Here is a 23844-nt window from a genome sequence, read left to right on the forward strand (position 1 = left end):
CTGAGGGGGTTTGAGGCTCCTTCTGTAGCCCATCCTGTATCTTGAGATCCTGGAACGTGAGAACTTCTCAAGTCCTTTTCCCCTTATCTTGAAATGTGGTACAACTTGTACCAAAAGAATTGCCTTTGTCTCCCTTATCCTGTCATTCATCTTCCTTATCCTGTCCCTAATCTCCAACCCCCATAAGGAACCCTAAAAATACATCATTATCCTACAGGCTGTGTAGTTTTCCATCTATATAATAAGCCTGGGTCTTTTCCTATATCAGCGCCCTTTGTTTAGCTCCTTGCTAACCTCAGGCCCTTGAAGCTTTCACAAAATAAAGCTAAGTGAAATCTTCCACACCTGAACGAGCTCTCCCAACTCTAAACCTCAACACAAGGAGGTTGTTTTTTATCCGGGAGAGGCGCGTTTATGTAAAAAAAAAAACCCTACATAAATACTAAGGGAATTGAAAGGGGGGATAGGGTTGGGATGTATTAAAGACTTGAGGGGCAATCAGTGCAAAGGTAGGAGATGGGAGATTAGAGTGTACTGTGAGTAACAGCAAGAGAAACAACTTGAGGACACGATCCGCAGAAGGATCGAGAGTAAGCTACAAGGTCATCTCAATAGCCTAGGCTTTCCTATCAGTTTAAGGCGCAAAGGAATGAATCCGAATTCCCTCCCTGGAGGTTCATAGCCCCTGAGCCCCAGAACCAACTTGGAGTTTGGCATGCTGGGTCTTGTAGTTCTCCAGGCAAAAGTGAAACTGATTCTGGCGGAAAGGGGCGGCGCTAGCTCGTGGACGCCAAGAACCGCCCCAGGGCGCACCCAGAGCCTAGCCGGGAAAAGGGGCGCGAGCGGCCTCGGGCGGGTTCCATCGGCAAAGCTAGAGTGTTACCGTACCCGTTACCCGGCGAGGGAGGGCAGGGGCGACCGAGCAGTCTCGCGCGATCGGAGTCACTGCGCCACAATTGCAGGTTGGACCTGGAAGATTTAAGAGGAGGGGCTCCGGGCTCGGGGTGGGGCGGGCTTATGGTGATGACATCCTGACGCTGCCTTGGGTATAGGCTGGGCCATGAAAGAGGATAAGGAGAAAGCGAGGCCCAAGGAGAAGCGGCCGCCCTCGTTTGCAGTCTCGCCTGCAGCAGCGGCAGCAGAGACAGCGGCGGCGGTCACCACAGCAGCAGTCACCGCAGCGGCGGCGGCGGTAACTGCAGCCTCTGCCCCAGCCCCGGCCCCGGCCCCGGCCCCGGCCCCGGCCCCGGCCCCGGCCCCGGCTCCAACCCCGGCCCCGGCCCCGGCCCCGGCCCCGGCCCCGGCTCCAACCCCGGCCCCGGCCCCGGCCCCGGCCCCGGCCCCGGCCCCGGCTCCAACCCCGGCCCCGGCCCCGGCCCCGGCCCCGGCCCGGCCCCGGCCCCGGCCCCGGCCCCGGCTCCAACCCCGGCCCCGGCCCGGCCCCGGCCCCGGCTCCAACCCCGGCCCCGGCCCCGGCCCCGGCTCCAACCCCGGCCCCGGCCCCGGCCCCGGCTCCAACCCCGGTCCCGGCCCCGGCCCCGGCTCCAACCCCGGTCCCGGCCCCGGCCCCGGCTCCAACCCCGGTCCCGGTCCCGGCCCCGGCCCCATCCCCATCCCCGGCTCCGGCTCCGGCTGCGGCCCTGGCTGCAGCTCCGCTCCAGGCTGAAGCTCCGGCTCCGGCTCCAGCTCCGGCCCCGGCTCCGCCCCCACCTCCGGCTCCGGCTCCAGACCCAGGCCCGGCCCCAGCTCCAGCCCCAGCTCCAGCTCCAGCCCCAGCTCCAGCAGGAGCAGCAGCGAGCGCAACCTTCGGCGGCGCGGCAGACAGCGCCAAGACCCAGGAGAGAAAGCCGGAGCGATTCAAAGAGAAGAAGGAGATGCTGAGCAAGGTGCGGGTGGCGCGTACAGGTTCCTTTGCCGAAAGGAGCCGCCCGACTAGGGGCCGCGCCTGCCCCCTTCTTCCCTCTCCCCCCATCCGGGTCCCAAGACCCTGGAAAGGCTTGAGGTGCTAGCGTTCCAACGCCGGCCTCGAATCGTTTTGGGGGAGGCGAGGCAATGAAAGAGTTAATGGAGCAGCGGAGGGAGGGGGAAGGGGGATGGGAGACTGCGACTGCAGGAGAGGCGAGCTTGGGGTGGTGCCCATTGGGGTTGAGAGAGCCGGGAGGGCCAGGAGCAGTGGAAAGGAAGGGGGGGGAAGGAGGGAATGAGGGTGGGGTGGGGGAAAGGCAGAGAGGGGAGCAGTGGGGGGGAGGGGAGCAGGTAGGGTGTGGGAAGGATTCCGAGGGGGGTGGGGATGGTGGGGGAAGGGACGGAAAAGGCAGACCGAGCATGAGGATCGATAAGGGTGGGGAATGAAGAAAGCGGAGCAGTGGGAGGGAGAGGGAAATGGGGGGGGGAGTGATGAAGGTGGAGAGGGAAGCAGGTAGGGATGGGGAGGACAGAGGGGGAAAGCTGAGGATTTGGAGGGCGGGGCAGAGAGGGGAGAGGGAAGCTGGGGATTGAGAAGAGAGGGAATGGAGACAGGGAGGGGGAAAGGGAGATGGGGAGGACCCTTCCCACTTTCCTTCTTCCCTCCCGGGGAAATACCCATCTCATTCACTGGGAATGGGCCCCCACCTTGAGCTAGAGACCCCCTCCCCTTGAATGAAGCCCTCTCTTTCAGAAAGCTGCCTTTCACATGCGCAGAGCCGGCTTTGGCTGGCAGGGTGGGGATGGTGGAGAGGGCATGGGTGGTTTTGCCAATCAGTCTGGGCTTGTGAGAGCTGCAGAGAACTTGGGTTGCGGAATGGATTCTTATTGTAAGCTTTTTACTGGACACACCCGAAAGCCCCAGGTAGCTGCTGGCTACTTCTGTGTGATATTTTAACAGAAAAATAAATGGTGGATCTTGTGCTGGGCTTGGGCAGACCTCTGATACTGACTAAGCTGTTGCTTCAGGCAGGTCAAAATCTCCCGAAGCGTGTTTATCTCCTCTATAAAATGAAGTCACGTCGTCCAGTCTCCTGGTTTTACAGCCGAGGAAATTGAGACCCAGAGTGGGGAAGAGACTTGGCCAAGGTCACACAAGTTGAAACTGACTGAATTGGGTCAAATTCAATGATCTTTCCAGTTCACTCGCCATAAAGCCTCCACTACACACTGGACTAGGAATTAGTTGATTTAATCCTTAATTACTAGTTGTGTCTTTAGGCCAATCACTTTCCTGTCTCTGAGTCTTAGTAGGTTTTTCAGTTATAACATAAGGGAGTCGGACCCAGGTTAATAATCCCTTTCCAGCCCTAATAATCCATGTCTGAGTAAGCCTCTGAGTTACCTCATCTGTAAGATGGGCATAATGGTGTTCGAATTCCCCTTCCTCCCAACGTTGTTGTGAGAAACAAATGATATAGGGATGTGAAAGTTCTTTTTTGTAATCATAAGATGCTATCTAAAAATATAAGCGATTGTTATTAAAAACAAGTCGTACCAATAAGTAGGATCAATCTACAATAGCCTAAGTGAATGCATATTTTAAAATAAGCTTAAACTTTGGATATCAGTACTGAGATATTATATACAAAGTGCTATAGTCAGAGGAGGAAAATTCCTGCCCTTGACACATAATTAGCCTGTGAAACTTGGTTAAAGCTTCTCATTGCCTTAACTGTTAAGGCAGCATTAATGGAAGTCAGAGTTGACATTTTGTACCAGCAAGTGAAATCACTGGGTAGAGCAAAAACCAGGACTAACCTGGCTGTGGAGGGATGGGGTATTAATGCTGGTTCATTCTTTTTCCTTGTTATGTCAAGGTGATCATTCGGAGATTGCCTCCTACTTTGACTAAGGAACAGCTTGAAGAACACCTTCAGCCTCTGCCTGAACATGATTATTTTGAGTTCTTTGCAAATGATTCTAGGTAAAAAATATATATATATCTATATATCTGTATACTAATAATAATTCTTTTGGTTGTTTTTAAGGCTTCATCAGTGCTTGTCTTGCTAATGCTTCTCATTACACTTTGGGGCCTATCTCCATATAGAACTAATGTGCATATTTGCAACTCAGCAGGGCACCTTCAAGCACATTTACATTTTGTTCTTTCTTTCTGCAGTTTGTATCCTCATATGTTTTCTAGAGCATACATCAACTTTAAAAACCAGGAGGACATTGTTTTGTTCAGGGATCGCTTTGATGGTTATGTTTTCGTTGATCATAAAGGTGAGTCCTGGTAACTGATACAAAGAGGGCCTTTGATATGTCTGCTTGCCTTAGAAACGTGGTGTATCCTGTATCCACACCCCCCCCCCCCAGATTTTCAAACCTCTTGTGTGTGATCTAATAACAGCACCATTTTTACTTGGGCACTAACCTTTAAGGCATCCTTGCAGATAAGTATGATGCCTTGATATCAGAGGCAGCACAGTGGGTAGAATGCCACCTTAACAGCCCTCCAGATTTCTTATTAACCTCTTAGAAATCAACCAAGCTGCTACCATTTATTAAGTACCTACTGTGTGCTAGCCACTGTCCTAGGAAAGAGTCCAGTACTTAAGATTCAAGGAAATGTCAGCTTGATTCTCATACTAACTTGCTCTGTACTTTGGGGAAGTTATGTTTTTCCCCCTGGCTTCCAAATCCATCCTAGATCGGGGGCAGCTAGGTGGCACAGTGGATAGAGCACCGGCCCTGAAGTCAGGAGGACCTGAGTTCAAATCTGGCCTCGAACCAAATACTTGTCACTTACTAGCTGTGTGACTCTGGGCAAGTCACTTAACCCTAACTGCCTAAAAAAAAAAACACACAACAAATCCATCCTAGATCTGGAACTAAAAAGAACCTTAGAGGCCACTGAGCCCACTCCCTTTGTTTTACAGTCCATCGAGGTTATGGGACTTGCCCAAAGTCACCAAGGTTATTAGGTGTCCAAGGTAGGATGTCAACCTAGGTCCTCTCACTCCCAATCCATTGTTCCTTCCCCTGTGCCGTGTTGTTTGTCCCTTCTAGCCTTGACATTCTAGGATTCTCTGCTGTCTTCACATGTTAGTAAAATGGAAGAATTCCCCATTGTTCACTGCCCATCTGATAGGAATTGTTGCCAGCTCTGGCCTGAATGATACTTTGTTTTGAACGCTTGAATAATGTTGGCAGCTATATTGTTTTGTGCCCGTGTAAAGATACATACAGGTTTCAGATATTCCCTCCCAGCCCCAAGGATTCTTTGTCTGTTATTGCTACAATTGAGCTCAAACCTTTTAAGCCAGTGGTTATTCTAAGATAATATTGTAAATGTCTTCCCTGATGGGGACCATTTCTTCTTGAGTGAGTCTGGAAAATTCTCTGCCTAATCCCACCAATATGCTCTGAAACACAGGTAATCCACCAGTTATTACTCCAATTTTGTCTATACAACCATAGGTAAAAGGGGCTGTGGGTGGGGGCTTTCAGGTTTTTGTCATTACTCAAACTTTAGTAAGATGAAAGCCTTCTTACAAAATAAATGTTATTGCTGCTTTTTGTTTTACATCATGACATTGACATCTTAAAAACTGTCTTTATTATGAACATGAACAAATATGAACAGTTCAGTCTATAAAGGAGAACAGAAAAGAGGGATGTATATGAGAGATGGTAAGAGAGCAAAAAAAAGCGGGGGGATGTATATGAAACTACCCCACTTTCATGTCCCTTGACAAACTCCCTTCTGTGTATTTTTTAATGTTTTGTTGACAACTCCTTTTCTTTCTTCCTTCCTTCCTTTTTTCGCAACTATCACTACCACTTCCTTCCCTTTAACAAGTATAGTGAGACCAAACAAATGAACGTGTTGGCCATATCTGAAAATGTATGCCTACACCTCTACTCCATCAAATCTTTAAGAGATAGAAAGGAAGATTTCCTCATCAGTCTTCCTGGAGACAGGATTGATCACTGCCTTGATTCAATTGTGGTCATTTTGAAAAGCACACTCCTGGATCTGTTCACTCTGCTCTGTATCAGTTCATCCTACTCCTCTCAGGTTTCTTTCAATCCATCGTATTCATCAGTTTGTCCTGAAAAATTCTATTATGTTACATTCATGTACTTAGAATTTATTCCACCATTCTCCTCATTTGATTGATACCCACTTTTTTCTATGCCACCACAAAAAAAACTGCTATAAATATTTTTGTGCATATGAGTCCTTTTCTTCCAATTTTGGTGTCTTTGGGTATAGGCCCGGTGGTGTTACCACTGGATCCAAGGGTGTGGACAGTTTCACAACTTATGAACAGATCCTTTTCAGAGAATGTGCCAATAGCAGTTGAACCAACATAGTAAAGGGCATTCCATTTTAATATAAGAAGGGGCTCTTCTTTTTCTTTTGCTATCTAACAAAAAATCCAACAGGCTGCCTTGGTAAGTAGTAGTGTGTTCCAGTCGGTGGAGGTGTCTGAGCAAATGTGGAATGGCTCTTCGAGGAAGGCTGTGGCTGCTCCTAAAAGTTGGAAGGTCTTAAACATTCCTCTGTCTTAAGGAAAACAAAGTAGAAAAGATCAGGAGAGCTTTTATTGATTTGCTATTGCAGTATTCTTAGAAATAATTTTGAATTTTGTTTTTGTTGTGTGTCAGAAAAAATAAAAAATGAACTGTTTGTCTCTGAATTTTTAATGATGCTGATTCAAAATCTGTCTCACTAAAGTATGCAGCTTAATACAGTTGTCCATTAGATACAGGGGGGGGAAATGAATTTAAGGTACTCTACCAAGAAATTTGGAGGATTTCTCTTTTGCTCTTTCTTTACTACATTATTCTGAAAAGACTACTAGTTCTCTCTCTGTATCTCTGTTTCTCTCCTCCTCCCCCCAAATCTAATGATATCTCTTTATATCCTGATAATGTCTGTAGTAACCTTTGAGTGGGCTTGTTTTGGGGCTAATGAAATCCGTGTCACATGATTTGAAAAGGAGAAAGCAATATCCACATGCATGGTGGAATTATATAGAGCATCTGGGAGCTCTTGGATGAAAATCTTTGTAAAATGCTTGCTTACCTTCTGTAACTAAACAGTTCACAACTTTTTAGTAGATGTCATTGGGTCATGATGATGATTCATGGTTCTGTGATTCATTCTGTGCCTAGGATACACTGGTGCCCTCAGGGCCTTTGTTGAATAGGGCTGTTGGCACTTATCATAAATGGTCCAGAACACTGTGGGTTTGAACTCCAGTCTTCTTACTCTAACTCCAGTGCTTTTTCCACAACAGGATGCTCTTCTTCCTTCCTCTGAAGTTTCTTGACAGTTTGCCTCTGGTGGCAGTGATCTCATTCTACCTTGTATTACTGCTAAGTGTTTACAGGTTGTACCTCCCCTGCTGTTCTATAAGGTCTTTGATGGCAGGGACCAATGTTTATAATTTTATACCTTGCCTATAGACGTTTTTTTTTAAAAAAATGAACCGAGTCATATAAGGAGGGCATGAGGGATCCTCCTAGGAGGAAAGTACATGAGATTTTTTTTTTAACTTCCTGCCTTTCTGCAAAATAAGTGCCAAAAGAAGGAGTTTCCTTCTTAGAAGTTCTTTTGGCACCTATTTTGCAACTTGTACTTTGGGGGCACTGAGAGGCATGTGACTTACCCAGGGTCACATAGCCAGTATATATTAAGGGTAGGACTTAAGTCTGTCATTTTTATTCTGAGGCTTGCTTTCCAGCTATTATCTGTCCACATTGCTAGGCTGGTGTTATTGTAGAGCAAATATCCAATCTCCAGCCTCAAATACATGGCTCCTCTACATGTTATCCCCTCTAGAGCTGAAGGGCCCTTTCTATAGCCCTTTTTTTATGGGGAGCTAGGCGGCACTGCAGTGGATAGGGTGCTGGGCCTGGAGTCAGGAAATCTTCCTGAGCTCAAATCTGGCCTCAGACACTTTCTAGTGGTGGGACCCTGGGCAAGTCACTTCACCCTGTTTGCCTCAGTTTCCTCACCTGGAAAATGAGCTGGAGAAGGAAATGGCAAACCACTCTGGTATCTTTGCCAAGAAAACCCCAAATGGGGTCATGGAGAGTCAGACACGATTGAAAATGACAGCAATAATCTCCAGTCTTAAACACGTGGGTCCCCTACATGTCATCCCCCCCAAAGCTGAGGGGCCTTTTCTATAGGCTTTTTGAAAAAGATGTTCTTTTTTTATGAACTTTTGAAAGCAGTTTTTTTTTCTTAAGATGACTGGAATTTCAACCTATAAAAATGTCTTCATTCCCTTCTAAGTTGTTTTTTGTTATGATGGTTGAGCTTTTTGTAACTCAGGTCATAGTGTTTCTCTTGATGGTGAGAGGTGAGAACTTTCTTGGGAAAGGCAGCCTGGTAGAGGGAAAAGAGCCTTGGATTTGTTATTAGAGGTCCTGGCTTGCTACTTACTACCTTATGACTGTGGCCAATTTCACTTACCTTCCTTGGGCCTGGGGAAATGGGGTTGGGGGGGGAACTAGGGACCTTTCAAGTCCCTAGCAGCTCAAAATCTCAACCACCTAGTAGGACTCCCGTAAAGGAGCAACTTGAATCTCCGGCATGTGATTTGAAGGCACTGCCTTTATAAAAGCCCATATTATCATATGACCATCTCTCACAGCCTCAGTTTCCTCACCAGGACCGATGATACACCACCACCTAGCAGCATGTGGGGAACTCTTGAGAACCATAAAAATAAATATGAGCAATTGTTGTGGGGGGGGGTTATTGTGTTTTTTTTCCAAACAGGTCAGGAGTATCCTGCCATAGTGGAATTCGCTCCTTTCCAAAAATCAGCCAAAAAGAAGAACAAGAAGAAAGATGCCAAAACTGGGACTATTGAGGATGGTACGATACCACCATGGCGGTATATGGGGTCATAGTTAGAGTGGGGGGAAGGAAGAATTTGCATTTTTTTGCAAAAGGTGAAGTTGATAGGATATGATGTTAAGTGGTTAATGTTTAGAGGGAAGTTGGATTTCCGATAAAGAATGTTGATTTTCTCTACCTAACAGTTCTATTTATAGCCTCTGAGGAACATAGTATAGTCAGTACAATAAATTCTATATTTCTGTTGCTGCTTTTGATGATGATGAGGGCCTTTGTTTACAAGATAAAGACACCTCAGATGCACCAAAAGAGAAGCCACTGTTTGACCCAGAGCCTCAGTTTCCCCCTCTCTAAAAAGAGGGGGTTGGACTGGTTGGCCTCTAAGGTCACTTGTGGCCACATTAACAGAAATGACTTCCACAGATGCAAAATCTGAGACTAGTTTGGTCATTCCAGTCTGTGGAGGACAAGAACCCTAATTGAGTTGCAATTTGGTTTTATTTGGCATGACTGAGAATCAGTTGGTCATTCTGTGCTCTAAACTTAGAACATATGTTTACACGTATGTTGATAATGGTCTGGACACATCAGCTCAAATCAGTAGATACACAGTCATTGGCAATCCCACTTGAATATACCCAAGCTTGTGAATTTTGAGAGGTCTCTGGCCAACCTCTGAAACGATAAGATGCCCCTGCCTCAAGCTTTTCAAAATCAAGGGACCTGTTTTGCACCCCCAACAGTAGACCTTTTACAAAGCCATCCAGAGCAACCATAGTTGGTATTTTATAAGGAAAATGCAATGTAAACCTAACAACACATAGTTTATTTATTATGTCATGAATTCAGATGCATTGACCTTTGAATCAGGTCACGTCCATCCCACCTTGCATTCCAAATAGTTTCCTCCCCTGAAAAACAAGAGTTGGGCGAGGTAATGATAACTAACATTTATGTGGTGTTTTAAGGTTGGCAGCATGCCACAATGTTATTTCCTTTGTTTCTCATAGTAACCCTGGTAGGGAGGGGCTATGATTACTACCATTTCCATTTTACAGATGGGAAAATGAAGGCTGAATGCTTGGGTGGTCTGCCCAGGATCACACAGCTAATATGTCTGAGTCTGGATTTGAACTCAGATTTTCTTGATGCGAAGTCCTGCACTTTTAACCACTTTGCCACCTGCCTGGCTCTGAGGTGTCTTCCAACTCTAGATCTGTGATCTTTATCCCACTTCTTGGCCTTGGACAAGCCACTCAACCTCTGTGGGCCTCAGCTTTCTCCTCTGTAAAATAGGGATAAGATGGCGGCAGGTGTTAGATGATTTCTATCTAGCTCAGAATCCTATGAGCCACTGGGTTTGGCCTTTTTGAAACAAGTGCCCCAAGAAGAACTCGAGTGACCTTTGTCACCTCAAATGCCATGTTCAGGAGCTTACATTAGATCTCCCTGAGGTAGTGTGAGCAGCATCCTCACAGTGACAATATAGGTGCATTTCCCATTTTCCTGAAGAAAAAATACAAAAATAAATGTAGATTATATTCAAGTCTTGGTGCCCTAGAGAAGCTTCCTATTTAATAGACTCATGTTTGGATCCAGTTTGGGTAGAGCATTTATTGGCCCAAACTTTATTTGTGCAAATCTGGATTTTCATATATTGAGTTTGTTTCAATCAATCAATAGACATTTGTTAAGTGCTCACTATGGGCCAGGCACTGTGCTAGGCCCTGGGGATGCAAAAAGAGGCAAAGAGCAGTCCCTGCCCTTAAGGAGCTTACAATCTAACATTTAAAGAGAGGTATGCCAGGAAAGGCATTCTGGTGGTTCTGTTGTCGGCAGATACCATCATGGTGAAGCCTCTTGCAAGTGTGACTCCGGGTGGCCAGGGCTGCAGCTTTTAAACAAAGTGGGGGGGGGGCTCCTTATTGCAGAGCCAAAGCAAGAAAATCTCAAATGGTCTTTTCTTTGTCCTCTCCTTTGGGGGGGGGGGAAATCCAGAGTGAAGTTTGCATAAAGTAGTGAGGGAGTCTCTCTCACAGACTTGTATGCAGTCTGCCACCAAAAGGCTGCCACGCTTACTTCCTCAATTCCATATTTAGACCCTGAGTACAAGAAATTTTTGGAGAGTTATTGTGCAGAGGAAGAGAAACTGACGTCCACTCCGGAGACTCTGTTAGAAGAAATAGAAGCGAGAAATAAAGAGCTGATAGGTAAGGGGGGAGGGAGGGCAAGAGAGAAGGCTCCTAAGGTAATGTGTGCCTCTTTAAAGGGTCATGATTTTTATTAAATTTTATGATATTGTTCATTACGAACATGCCACTGTTCTCTAAACAAATGGTAAGTGCCAATCTTGGGACTGTGTCTTTGAAATCAGCATTACCAATGCCTTTCACTTTTTCTATCAGTCACCTTTGGATAAGAGTTAAATAAAGCACATTTGACAGTGTATATGGCATTATATACCCATAATCCTCCACCTTCCTACCCTAAAGTCTCTTCTCTTGGGACTATGATTCATTATTCCGATCACCCAGTGATGTGGTGTACATGTACATGATTGTGGTCATTGTCTTACCTTGTTTTCTCTTCAGTCTTCCTCAGTTCATACAAGTCTTCCTGTGTTTCTCTGTATTCCTCATATTTGTTATTTCTTTTAGTGGAATAACATTCCATTGTATTCATAGATCACACTTTGTTCAGCCGGTTCTCAGCTGTTCTCCAATCAATGGGCACCTACTTTGTTTCCAGTTTTTTGCTGTCACAAAAAGAGCTGCTATGAAAACCTTTGTATATTTTGGGGCCTTTCTATTTTATATCTTCTTGGGGTATAGAGGTTTAAGAATTGTAAGTTTTAGGACCTTTGAATTTCTGGTAAGTTTTTGAAGATATTTGGGTGTTTTCTGCTACTTACAAATGAGTATTTCTAGCTAAAATATTATACATAACTACATGCCAGGCCCTATTCTCTTCTCCCTGTATACCATTGACCTTGGTGATCTCATCAGCTTCTATGGGTTCAATAATGATCTGTGCAGATGGTTCCCAGTTCCTTTTATCCAGACCTGTCTTTTCCCTCAAACCCCAATCCTGCATCACCAACTGCCCATTGACCATTTCCAACTGAAGAGTCCCATAGCATCTCAAACTCAACATGTCGAAGATAGAACTAATTCTGTTGGAGGGACTAACATAGGCTCACAGTCTGTGGCACCCTGGATGACTCACCCTTCCTCGCCTCCTGTCCAGTCAGTTGCCAAGTTTTGTTGTTTCTACCTCTCTGACGTATCTCTAATCTATCCCCTTCTCTCCACTCCCATAGCCACCAACCTTGTTCAGGCCCTCATCCCTTCTTACCTGGGCAGTAGCTTCTTACTCGATGTTCCTTCTTCAAGTCTTTCTCCAGTCCAATTCCCTTCTCAGCTGCCAAAATGATTCTCCTTAAGCCCAGGTCTAACTATGTAACTCCCCAACTCAGTAAACTCCACAGTGGTTCCCTTTTATCTTTAAGCTAGAATCCAAATTCATCTGTTTGGCTTTTAAAGCTTTTTGAAACCTGGTTCCACCCAACTTTTCCAGCCTAGTTTTGCTCTACTCTTGAACTCTGCATTCCAGCCAGGCTAGCCTTTCCTCGGTTTCTCATATGTGACACTCTTCTCCCACCTCCACACCTTTGCACAGCCGTGCCCTGTGCCTAGAATGTACTCCCTCACTTTGGCCTTTTGGGATCTAATTTGCTTCCAAACTCAGCATAAGGCTTCTATATGTGAAGCCTTTCCTGATTCTTCCTCACTGTCTCCCCCCACCCAAATTAATTACCTGGTGTTTATTTTGTATCTGCCTATACCTTGCTGGTTTTCTCTCTCCCTCACCAATCAGATGTGAGCTCCATGAGCACAGAGGCTTTTTTTTTTTTTGCTTTTCTTTGTATCTCTAGCGCTTGGTGCAAGGCCTGGCGCACAGAAGGCACTTAATAAACATTTACTAGTTGGGTGATGGGAAATAAAAGCCTTATAACGAACCATTTGCTTTTTCTTTGGCCTTATCATAAAACCAAAAACATTTGCCTTAAAAGTCTAGGTATAACTGAAATTCCTTCTTGAAGGTTGGCTGGCTTCATTCACATTATATGGCTGTTGCTGAAGGAGGAGGCTTTCACCCCAGTATAATGCCCCTGACCTTAAATAAATGCCAGGTCCCCTTTTGAAAGCCCAGAGCCGATCTCTGTATAAGAGCTCTTAATAAGCTACGAGGTGCTGGACAAATGTAGGAATTGTTTTTACTACTAACTTTCTTCTGATACGTTAGAGATTTTCCTTTAAAGTCAATAAATTTCCTGGCCCTGGAGGTCAGAAGAAAGTTCTTTCTAGGTTTGTAATTGACACTGGATTTTTTCCCCTTATATTTATGTAGCCAAGAAGACAACTCCCCTTTTGAACTTCTTGAAAAATAAACAGGTGAGAAATGTAATAATGGAGTTATCTTAATAAATTTGATCTCATTTACACTGGAAAAGGGTGGAGGGGGTACTTTCCTAGTGTATGTTTGTGGTTGTTCCTAGCCACTTGGGCCCTGGAGTAGGGAGAATCTAGTCCTATTGTCTTGGCCCTTGGCCCATCTCCTTAGCTTTGATTGTGGAGATGCTGGGGAGATAAAATGCAAAAATGGATGTAAAGTGCTTTGTAAACCTCCAAGGGCCATTTAAATGCAAACTGCATCCAGTTCCTGGATGCCCTTTGTCTTCTTGAAAGCCATTGGTAAAGCCGAGTTTAATCAGCTGCAGGAGATTTGGCCTTGCTGGGGCACCTCTCCTTTCTGTAGGAAGGCAGAGTTGGACTTTGTAGACAGGGTACAGAATGGACGTTGCCTTTGCTAGACGTAGGGTACCCAGCATGCTTTGTGACTGCTTGAGGCTTTTTGGTGGTGGCCATCTTGTTTAAAAGGCTTTGAATCCTCTTCTCTGTTTGCAGAGGATGAGGGAAGAAAAGAGAGAAGAGAGACGGCGGAGAGAGATTGAGAGAAAAAGGCAAAGAGAAGAAGAACGGAGAAAATGGAAGGAAGAAGAGAGAAGAAAAAGAAAGGATACGGACAAGATAAAGAAGATTGAAAGAGGTCCAGAAAAAGAGAGGGATAGATCAAAGGATGAACCAAAGATTAAGGTATGAAATCCATGTTGCAGAAAAGTCGCATGGAACAACTTCCCGAAACATGTATGGAGTGTCCGTGTATTGAGTGTCGGTGTAGATGAAATAAAGTTTCTTGTGGCAAACCAATAAAGCAAGCTTTTTTCCTCCAACACTATCCTTTTACTTTGAGAAGTGGGAAGCCCTTGAGAGCATTAATCAGCACCTCTCATACCATTTAATTTGTCATTTCAAATTTTATCCTTTTTTTTGGTTTATTTTTGCCATCTAACTTGCTCCATTATTGGATTTCTCCTAGTTTCCTTTTCTTAGTAGATAAGGCCTTCTGCTTGGCTAGGGGACAGTAGACCTTTCTCCATGTTTTCCTTCACACTGACACTCAATCAGGTTGGCTTGTCTGTGCGTTTTCCCACTGTCTTCTGATACACAGGTTAGAAACCGCAGATCACCAAAGTGTTGAGGCCCAGCACAGCAGAGCACATAGAACCTGGTACTTTATCCCATGGCCAGGTCTTACCAAGTATTTTGGGTGCCAGGGTTAGTGGTGGAAACACCCTCCTCTAAGTCCTGGGGGTTGGGGGGCAAAATGACAAGCCTCAGGCCCACTGACTCCTCTTTGCTGCGTATCCATAACTTGTGTAGGAAGGGGAGCTGTTTGATTCCCTCTCCTTCATTCTGCCTCCACTGTCTGCAGGCTAACCCGGTTACCTAGGGGCCACTGAGGATGATGGGCCTGCATGGCATTCTGCTCCCTCTTTTATCCGTGTTTCCTCCATCCTCGTGCACAGGACTCCGTAGCCAGCCAGCCAGCCAGCAGCTCCCAGTCACACGTGCCTGGGACCCCTCCTCAAGGAAGGAGCTATCACTAGGCCCTGCTAGCTCCCCCTCTGGATCAGGGTTTGGTGAAGCTTTTGCTTTGCCAAGCTTTATGGAGTATTTATTCTCTGACATTTTGGGAAAAGGGGGACAATTGGTGCCCAAGCAGGAAGAAGTCCCTACTCTACTCATAGGTGGGAGGCCAGGCATTACTTAGTATACCCCCTGCCCCCCCCACCACCCCTTTTGCTTCTCTTGCTGCTGGAGTCCCCTCCATCACTAGGGCCCCTAGCTCATTCAGATCCTCGGGCTTCTTTTCAGTCTCCTGTCTCATACACACCCTGTGCCTGCCGCCTTAGCCATGACTTGCGCTTTTCCTGCCTCTTTCCAACAAGGCAGCTACCCATAAGCAGGAGACACATTTATTAAGTTAAGAGTACTTCTAATGCGCCATCAACTCCTCTTCTAAGAAGATGCTTATTGGAGAGCTAAGAAGACCATACACTGTGGACCACCTAGGATGATGCTTTGCCTGTCTTGCTGTTCAGATTGGACCTTAGCCCTTTGCAGGGAACTTGTTTGTTTCTGCTTAATTAGCTCCTGCTTCAGTGTGTGCTATGCTATCATACCCTTCGCTCAGTGACATAGCGCTGCATGAAGCCTTCGTCCTAAGACTTGGGAGTTCTTATGTTTTCCATAAGACTATACCTTGATGCTATCCATCACTTGGGGCGTATTTTGGAGAGTTTCCTAGTGGTGACTGGGGACAGAGAGGGGTTTTGTTTACACACTGGGAATCTTAGAGCTCATACCTGCCTAGTGCCATATGAGGTGTTTGGCTTTATTAACCAGCTGCTGGATGGTTCTTAACCATTCAACACAACACAGCAAAAGGCCTCAAGCAAAAATTATTTCTTCGAGGTGGATCAGTCGTGCAGTGACAGAGGTTATTTGTCACTCGGAGCGTTAACCCAACTCAAACCCCAGCAGCACCCCACCCCCATCTGGCATGTTTAGGTTCATGACGTATTCTGCCACAAAGCAGCACCAACCGCAATAGCTACGCTACTTTGCTATGGACAACATGCTTGGAATTGTGCATTGGCCTTTCTAAAACTGAAGAGTCGTGATCCTCTCAGTACAAAGCTGCCTGATTGCAGTGAGTGGGTGACGTGTGGACGCTGGTCTCGCCTCTTTAGTAACTTACCTTTCTCTGTGCACTATCTGTTACCGTGGGAAATGAAGTGCACCTCACTTCATTTTCGGAGTGGGGAACTAGAAGGGAGCCACTGTGAGTGATCTAAGGCTTAGATGGGCCAGAGTATAATTTTCTTGAGGTATTTTTTTTAAAGGAACACTTCCTCTCTACCCCTCAAAATGAAAATAAACTTGTTCTTTTTCAAGCTGCTCAAGAAGCCAGAAAGAGGAGATGAAAAAGAATTGGAAAAAAGGGAAAAATCCAAGAGATTGGACAAAGAGAATCTGAATGAGGAAAAAACCAGTGGGCAGAGTAGTGCCGCGGCCAAGCGTTCTGATGGGGAGACAAAAGAAGAGAAGGCCAAGAAGTTAGTATTCTAGGGCTCACCAGCATGTCTCCTTGTCTAGACTTGTCTCTGCAGCATTGAATTGAATTCTACAAACAGTTAAGTGGCTCCTCTATGCAAGGGTGCTAATGGCGCTGGTTGCTCTGTCCTGGCTTTGGCGATGAATGAAGATCAGCTACTGTTTCTAATTAAATGGTGGGGAGGAGGGTCCAAAATGCTCCTTGTCATGTGTCTCAGGGCAGCTTTCCAGAGGAGCTTGACCCAAACGCAGGGTCACGACATGTGGCCAATTGCAGCACTGCTCTTGTGGCCTTTTTTTTTTTCCTAGGTAGCTTCATTTCGATAGCCAAGTCGAAAGCACAGTGTGTCTTTCGCTTGTGATGCCCGGAACGCTGAGGGTTCATTCTCAGATTTGTTTTCCATGCAGATCTGAAGATGAGGGTGGCAAAGACTACAGGGAGAGGGACAAGGACTATGAAAGAGACAAGGAGCGAGAGAGGCAGCAACGAGAGAAGGAGAAACTGAGGCGGCAGGAAGAAGACAAAAGGAGGCAAAAGGAACGCTTTGAGAAAGAGAAGACCTTTAGAAGAAAAGAAGAAGAAATGAAAAAGGAAAGAGATCTACTTAGGGACAAAGGAAAGAGGCATGATGGTACAGATTTAATAGGCAACTCAGACAGAATGACCAAAGAGGACAGAAAAGAAGATGCAGCGAAAAGAGATCGCATAAGAAACAAGGTGCTACTTTTCTTTAAATTTGTTTATTTTCATAAGGTGGTTTGGTGGTTTGTTTTTTTTTTTAAGAAACGCTAGAAACTAAAAAAAAAAAGGATTATTAGTTTTATTTCTTGTTCTTTTGAAACCTAAGTTTCTCAATGGCCGCTTTAAACAAATGGCTTATCCACGGCTTGTCTTGACGAGGAAAGATAAGTTAGGTTGGTGAAATCTAAAACGGGAAGAGCCATCTTGGGAGTGAAATTTCCCTAAAAATAAAACAAGGCCACTAAAAAACCTTGGACACTGAGCCTTCTGGTGGATGGTTTTTAGAGCAAAGTTATCTTCTAGCACAAACTCCTTGGAACGCTAAGCAGGGTGCTCATCTGGCCGTCTCCTTTTGTGAAGCCTCCTATTTTGAAGTACTGCAGAAATGTGTGCTTGGAAGTAGGCCCAAAGGAGTGACGCTTCCCATGGTAACATTTGTTCTATCACTCGGGGAGAGGGTGTGCAAGAACTCCTGGTGTTTGGGGTTGTCTGATGGAAAAAGGCTCTTTGAGGGGGACCTAGTATGACAGCTGTTTTCAAGTATTTGAAGGGTTGCTGTTTAGAAGAAGAATCATTCTGCTTGGCTTCAGAGGGCAGAAGTAGGAGTGTCGGTGGGGGTGGAGCAAGGTCTGCTTAGCTTCTGTGTCGGGGGGAAAAAATCTTAACAATTAGAGCTGTGGAATGGGCTACATCCGGTGGTAGTGAGTTGCTCATCACTGGCAGTCTTAAAGTAGAGATTGATCGCTTTCTTGTTAGAGATGTTGTAGAAGGAGTACCTTCTCAGGTAAGGGTTAAAGTGGATGGCCTCTGGGGCCCCAACCAATTCTCAGATTATATGGTTTGAATTAGAATTTCCAAGAATCAAATTAAGTCATGAATCAAACATATCGTACAGAATGGCTTTATCAAATCTGGGTTCCAGCATGCGGCGGGCATAGAGCCTCTCATCTGAGTGTTACATTGTTGGCCTTTTATCTTGCTGGTTGTGTTTTAACAGGGTTACAGCGGTCTGAGATCATGACTTCAGGATAGATCAGCACTAAGCAAAGTTCATATGTTTGTCTTTTATAATCTCAAAAATGAGCTCTTGGAAGAGTCATCTGCACTGACAGATGTTTTTGATTTTGTCTTTTCCTCCTCTGAAACTGCTTGCTAAAGGTTTTGGGGGTTCTTTTTTTTTTTTTAATTGTAGCTGGAAAGAGGTAGGTAGTGGGTGTGGTTCCTGAACTGAAACATTTTAGGTCGGTTGAGTTCGTTTTCAGATGGTCCTGAAATTTGGACAGATGATTTGGAGTGTGTATGTATATGTGTGTCTTGGGTAGCTAGGAATGCAGTGTAGTGCTTCTGAAAATGATCTTTCATTTTGGATTTTGCAAGCAAAATCCCAGTCAAGGTTGACTATTGGACCATGCACTCAAATTTTGAGCTTTGGGAAATCTGCAATCCTGGTTGTTGGTGCCACTGAAGTTTTACTACCACTGACACAGTATATGGTGCTTAGGACATTCAAAAAGCTACGAAAAGGGCCAAAAGCAACTTTCAGGTCAACTGTAGCCCACTAATGCGTCTCACGCTTCTCTTTAGGACCGCCCAGCAATGCAACTCTACCAGCCAGGTGCCCGGAGCCGGAATCGCCTGGGACCCTACGAAGACAGCCCTTTGAAATCTGCAGAGCCAGCTCCAGATAAAAAGCAAGAGAATGAGAACAATAATAGGAAAGAAGAGGAATGATGGGCCCAGATAGCTTAACTGTTCTGACTGTGCAGACAGCCAAAGAGCAGGAATGCAGCAGTCTAGCAGTGCCTTCCAAAAGGAGGAATAGAGAGAAAAAATCTCAGAGGGGCCAGGTGCTGGTGGGGCTGCCTTTCAGATGAGCATGATAGGGGGGGCAAAATCAGAAATCTTTGTTCAAGAGGCCAAATTGGAGGCGATTCTTACTATGCAGCTATTGGAATTTAATTTTAGGGTTTTCAGATAACAATGAGGAAAATAATTTGAGGTTTACTTGATTTGAGGTTTGCTTGAATGTGGAAATGTCTTCTGTGGCCTTAATCATGGCACATCTGTGTGCTAAAGGTTGGAAGCCCGTAGCTGATGTTGAAAGGTTTTGGTCAGCAAAGCTGAGAATGCTTTCATCTGAGGCGTATTGAGCTATCTTTGAAGGAAGACTGGCTTCACCTTAGACACGTTGTATCATTGGTATTAATTACTAAATTGGAATCGGCTAGAAACAGAAAGCATCCTATTACTTTAGGCCCTGAAAAAGATATCAGACTACTTCCTATGAACAGATGTTTTGGTTGACATACCAGCCATAGTCAAATAATGTCTACATCTTGCGTACGGAAACGCTGGCTTTTATTTGAATATAGGTTAGCATATGAGAATATTTCAAGCATTTCTTTTTTTTTCCGAACAGAATTATCCCCAAATTCAGCCCTCCAAAATGTGTCATTTCCATCATTGCTTCATCTTAACTCCTTATGGCACGAGTACATTCCCTTTCCCAGGCACAACGGTCACTACCATCTGTGGTCACCTTTTATCATAGGAGCTTTCAGTCTTCATTATTTTGTACAGATATCAATAAAGATCTGACCAGACAGCAACCCCTGAAGGCTGTTTTGAAGTACATTTACAAAGTTTAAAGTAGATTTTAGTTGTAATTCCGTTAAAAAAAACCATTTAGTTACCCTGCTTTGTGTGCCAGAGCTTAGGAAAAATACAGCAGGGAGGAGGCCCTTCCCTTCCCTGAAGAAGTCTATAATCTAGGGGAAAAAATGTGCCTCCTCTTCTGATTTGTAATATTAATGCTTAAAAGGAATTCAAAGGGCTAGGTGAGATCATATTGGAGAGGTGACATGGCCTAGTGGAGAGAGAGCTAGCCTCCTAAGTTAGCAAAACAGCTTTAAAGCTATAGACTGAAGACAAGGTACTGACCTGTGATGGTAGGGAGAGTTTCCTCACCTGGGAATGAATTCCCTATAGCGTTGAAGCCTTGGATTTCATTTCCTGTGAGTCCTGACTTCTCCAGCCCACTTTGGATAGGATGAGGGAAAGACCATTGTTACATATGTCAAGCACCTTCTAGGAATCAGGCTTTGTGCCAGGTCCTGGGGATACAAAGAAAGCAAAAGACAAGCCTGTCCTCAGGGAGCTTGAAGTCTAAAGGAGACTACATGAAAACAACTAAGTACAAACAAAATCTCTGTAGGATCTATTGTAAATAAGCAAGAGAGGGGAAGGCTTTAGGGTTAAGAGGGATCCAGAAAGCCTATAGAAAATGGGATTTTAGCTGGGACTTCAAGCCAGAGAAGTCAGGAAGCAGAGATGAGGGAAGAGGATTTTAGGCACGGGAGACAGCCGGTAAAAATGCCTGCAGTGGGGAGATGGAGTGTCCTGTGCAAGGAGGCCAATGTCACTGGGTCACTGTGTGTGTGTTGGGGGGCGTATGAGATGTAAAGACTGGAAAGGTCAAGGCGGAGGCGGGTTATGAAGGGTTTTAAATGCCAGAGGATTTTATATTTGGTCCTGGAGGTGATAGAAAGCCAAAGGAGTTTATTGGGGGGGGGGTGTGAGACATGTAACTCAGTCAGACGTATACTTTAGGATGATCACTGGCCACCGAGTGAGAACAGGCTTGTAGCGGGCAGACTGAGCTGCAGGATTGAAGTAGTAAGGACCAAGGTGGTGGCAGTGTCAGGAAGGAAGGGGGAAGTGTAGGAGAGAAGTCGTGATGGTAGAAATGACAAGACTTGACAGCATATTGGATGTGGGGGGAAGTGAGAGAGCTCCTTTGGAGTTGAAAATAGCACCTAGATTTTGAGCCTGGCAGCTCAGGAAGCTGGTGGTACCCTCCATAGTAACAGGGAAATTTGGAAGAAGGGGAGGATTTGGGGGGGAGATAAAATAAGTTCAGTTTTAGACATGTTAAGTTTAAGATGTCTATGGGGCATCCAGTCTGAGATGTCCAAGAGGCAATTGGAGGTGTAAGACTTGAAGTTGGCAGATAGGTTAGGGATGGTTATATAGATTTGAAAATCATTAGCTTAGAGATGATCATTGAATCCATGAGAGCAAATGAGATCTACCAAGTGAAATAGTGTGTAGCCAAAAGAAAAGAGAGCCAGGATAGAGCTCTGTGGGACACTCATAGTTAGCAGACGTGACCTGGATGAAGACCCAGCAAAGGAAACTGAGAAGGAGCTGTCGGGTAGGAGGAGAATCGGGTTAAGAGCAGTACCCCAAAAGTCTAGAGATAAGAGACTAGCAAGGAGGAGAGGGTGACTGACTGTGTGAAAGGCTGCAGAGAGATTAAGAATTGAGAAAAGGCCAATTGATTGGACAAATAAGAGATCATTGGTAAGTTTGGAGTTGAAAAGGTCAGAGGTCAGAAATCAGACTGAACAGAGTAAAGAGGAAAGTGGAAGGAAAGGGAGTAGATGCATTTACTGTTAAACCAAAGAAGAGATGGGTAATAACAGTTTGGCCAGGTCTTTAGTGAATGAGCACGTGCTTGACTACCAAGATCCTGTCCCACTTACAACATGGCATCCTGAAGAAGAGTAGCAAAGGTCATGGGGGGTATGAGAGTACTGGGTCTGTGGACTTCCATTTCTAATGTCACAGGCAGACAGACTATATGGAGATTGGTTCTGGTAAGAGTCCTGGACCATGTGGTTCAGATTTCCAGAAGGGGTACAGAAGCTTTCAGGGAAAAGGGCAGAAGTGGATGGGAAGAGTTAAGGATGGCTCCAGAGCAAAGGCAGGGGGCCCCAAGCTGCCAGAGAGGCCCAGAGTTCCATAGAGAGTTTTAGACCACAATGCGGCAATGATAGTTATTAATATTAATTTCTCATATCACTTTGCAAATGTATCTGCCTCTATTCTGCCCTTTCTTGTAACAAAGAATACAGAAGAAAGGCAGAGATGGGAAGCAGTTTAGGAAAACTAAAAAATCTTATTGACCAAATCTGATGTTATATGCAGTTGTCTTCACCTCATATCTCCCAAGAAGAGAGGGAGGAACATTTTGCTCATCTCTTTTTGCACATCATAATCACAGCATTTGTTTTTATTTTATTGGGTTTACCCCCCCACCCCCATTTACACTGTTATAATCACTGTATTTGCTTTCCCTGTTCTGTTTACCTCACTCCTCGGTCATCTGAGTCTTCCAAGAGCCTTCCAAGTTTTGGTTTTTTTAAATAAGGAAAGGCAAGAAGCCAGCCACCTTGACACCTAGCAATAAGAGTAATAATAATAGTTCCAACCACATCCATAGTGCTTCCAACTTTACCACGAGCTCCCCTCCCAACATCCCTGAGTGGGACTACAAAGATTTTGAGCCTCCAGCCCCCTTCATCCCCAACCAGGGTGGCATAGTGGCTATGGCACTGACTTGGCATCAAGAGAATCTCAAAACTATACTGTTGTATCTGAGTCTTAGTTACCTCATTTGGGGTTTTCTTGGCAGAAATACTGGAGCAGTTTGCCACTTCCTTCTGTGGCTCATTTTACAGATGGGGAAACAGAGGCCCACAGGGCGAAGTGACTTGCCCAGGGTCACATGACTAGTGTCAGAGGCTGGATTTGAACTCAAGAAGATGGGTCTTCCTGACTCCAGGTCCAGCATTCTAGCCTCACTGTGCCACCTAGCTGCTTGTGGAGTCAAGAGGACCTGAGTTCAAATCCTGCCTCAGACACTAGCTGTTTGACCCTGGACAAATCACTTCATTTCTCAGGCCTTCCATTCCCTCATCTGTAAAGTGATGGGTTTGGACTGGACCTCCAAGATCTCTGAGCCCATGATCCCTTCATACACTTTAGCCTGAAAGCTCTACTCATTGGGAAGCATCCAACCAGTTGCCCATCAGGGAACATTGAAGAGTGTCCTCTGTTCTCAGAGCCTTGGGTCCAGATGTTGGGAGGCAGCTATACAAAAAACCAAGATGCTGTTTTCCCTCAGGGAGCTTACAACTCACTTGGGGATAGATAATGCAAACCGATCTTGTCTTCTGATTGACTGCCTTATTGCACTCACCCTAGCAACCTTAGCACATTTATCTGGTGCTTTACAATTCTACAGGTGGATTACTTCCATTACCTCAGGGAAGTCTGACCAACTTAAAGATATAGAGCACTGCTGGTAGCAGTGTTTCCATTTTATTATTAGCTAAGAAACTAAGGCCTAGAGAGGGGAATTAACTCCTCAAAGGTCATGGCCAGTAAGTGACAGTCTTCCAAGTTGAACTGGCCAGCACTTTTCCTGATCTCTCTTGATATCTCTTGTCTGAAAATGTACCTTAATATTATGCTTTGACACCTCAGCGGGTCTGAGATGTCATCAATGTGAGTATTTCCTCCACTGGTACAGATAGCAGCCCTTCCATCCATGCCTGGTCCTGTTCATCTCTGGTTCATGCCTCTGGGCACTGCATAATATGTTGGTAGTCTTCCTCAGGGCCTTCTAGATTGGGTGAGGGCCAGTCTAGAACTCAGCCTGTCCTGTTATCATCTTGCTCCGTGAGCAGTTCACTTCCTTGAAAAATAAATCTTATTTTTATTGATATCTTCTGTTTTTATATACTTCCCCTAATTTCTGAATATATGCAGCCAGTCATATAACAAAAACAACCCTCCCCCCCCAAAAAAAAAGCGAAAAAGAAGTTCAACAGATATAACTGGGTTAGTGGATCAACCATGTCTGACAATTTCTGCAACGCTCCACATGCCTAGTCCCTGACCTCTGCAAGAAGAGGAGGGACGGCCTCCTGTTCTGATCA

The 23844-nt window shown here is 45.3% G+C and overlaps 1 protein-coding gene across 1 annotated transcript; it reads left to right on the plus strand.

The window, feature by feature from the left end:
• Positions 1–790: 790 nt before the first annotated feature.
• Positions 791–23628, plus strand: UPF3B (UPF3B regulator of nonsense mediated mRNA decay). The gene is made up of 12 exons (XM_078147883.1): positions 791–962; positions 1053–1304; positions 1750–1886; positions 3786–3892; positions 4091–4197; positions 8717–8815; positions 10897–11007; positions 13208–13251; positions 13765–13953; positions 16159–16319; positions 16726–17035; positions 18644–23628. The coding sequence occupies exons 2-12, from the start codon at positions 1061–1063 to the stop codon at positions 18788–18790; spliced, it is 1656 nt and encodes a 551-aa protein (XP_078004009.1). The 5' UTR covers positions 791–962; positions 1053–1060; the 3' UTR covers positions 18791–23628.
• The last annotated feature ends 216 nt before the right edge of the window (positions 23629–23844 follow it).

The sequence above is a fragment of the Phascolarctos cinereus genome, unplaced genomic scaffold (genome assembly GCF_003287225.1).
Source record: "Phascolarctos cinereus isolate Bilbo 61053 unplaced genomic scaffold, phaCin_HiC Scaffold_8;HRSCAF=390, whole genome shotgun sequence".
NCBI classification, from domain to species: Eukaryota; Metazoa; Chordata; class Mammalia; order Diprotodontia; family Phascolarctidae; genus Phascolarctos; species Phascolarctos cinereus.

Bases quoted from the DNA above. Each gene is read 5' to 3' on its own strand.
- UPF3B (XM_078147883.1), top strand. From the start codon at position 1,061: ATGAAAGAGGATAAGGAGAAAGCGAGGCCCAAGGAGAAGCGGCCGCCC. The intron at 1,305-1,749 runs CTCCAACCCCGG...CGGCCCCAGCTC, and splicing joins GGCCCCGGCCCCGGCCCCGG to CAGCCCCAGCTCCAGCTCCA. The intron at 17,036-18,643 runs GTGCTACTTTTC...GCTTCTCTTTAG, and splicing joins GAGATCGCATAAGAAACAAG to GACCGCCCAGCAATGCAACT.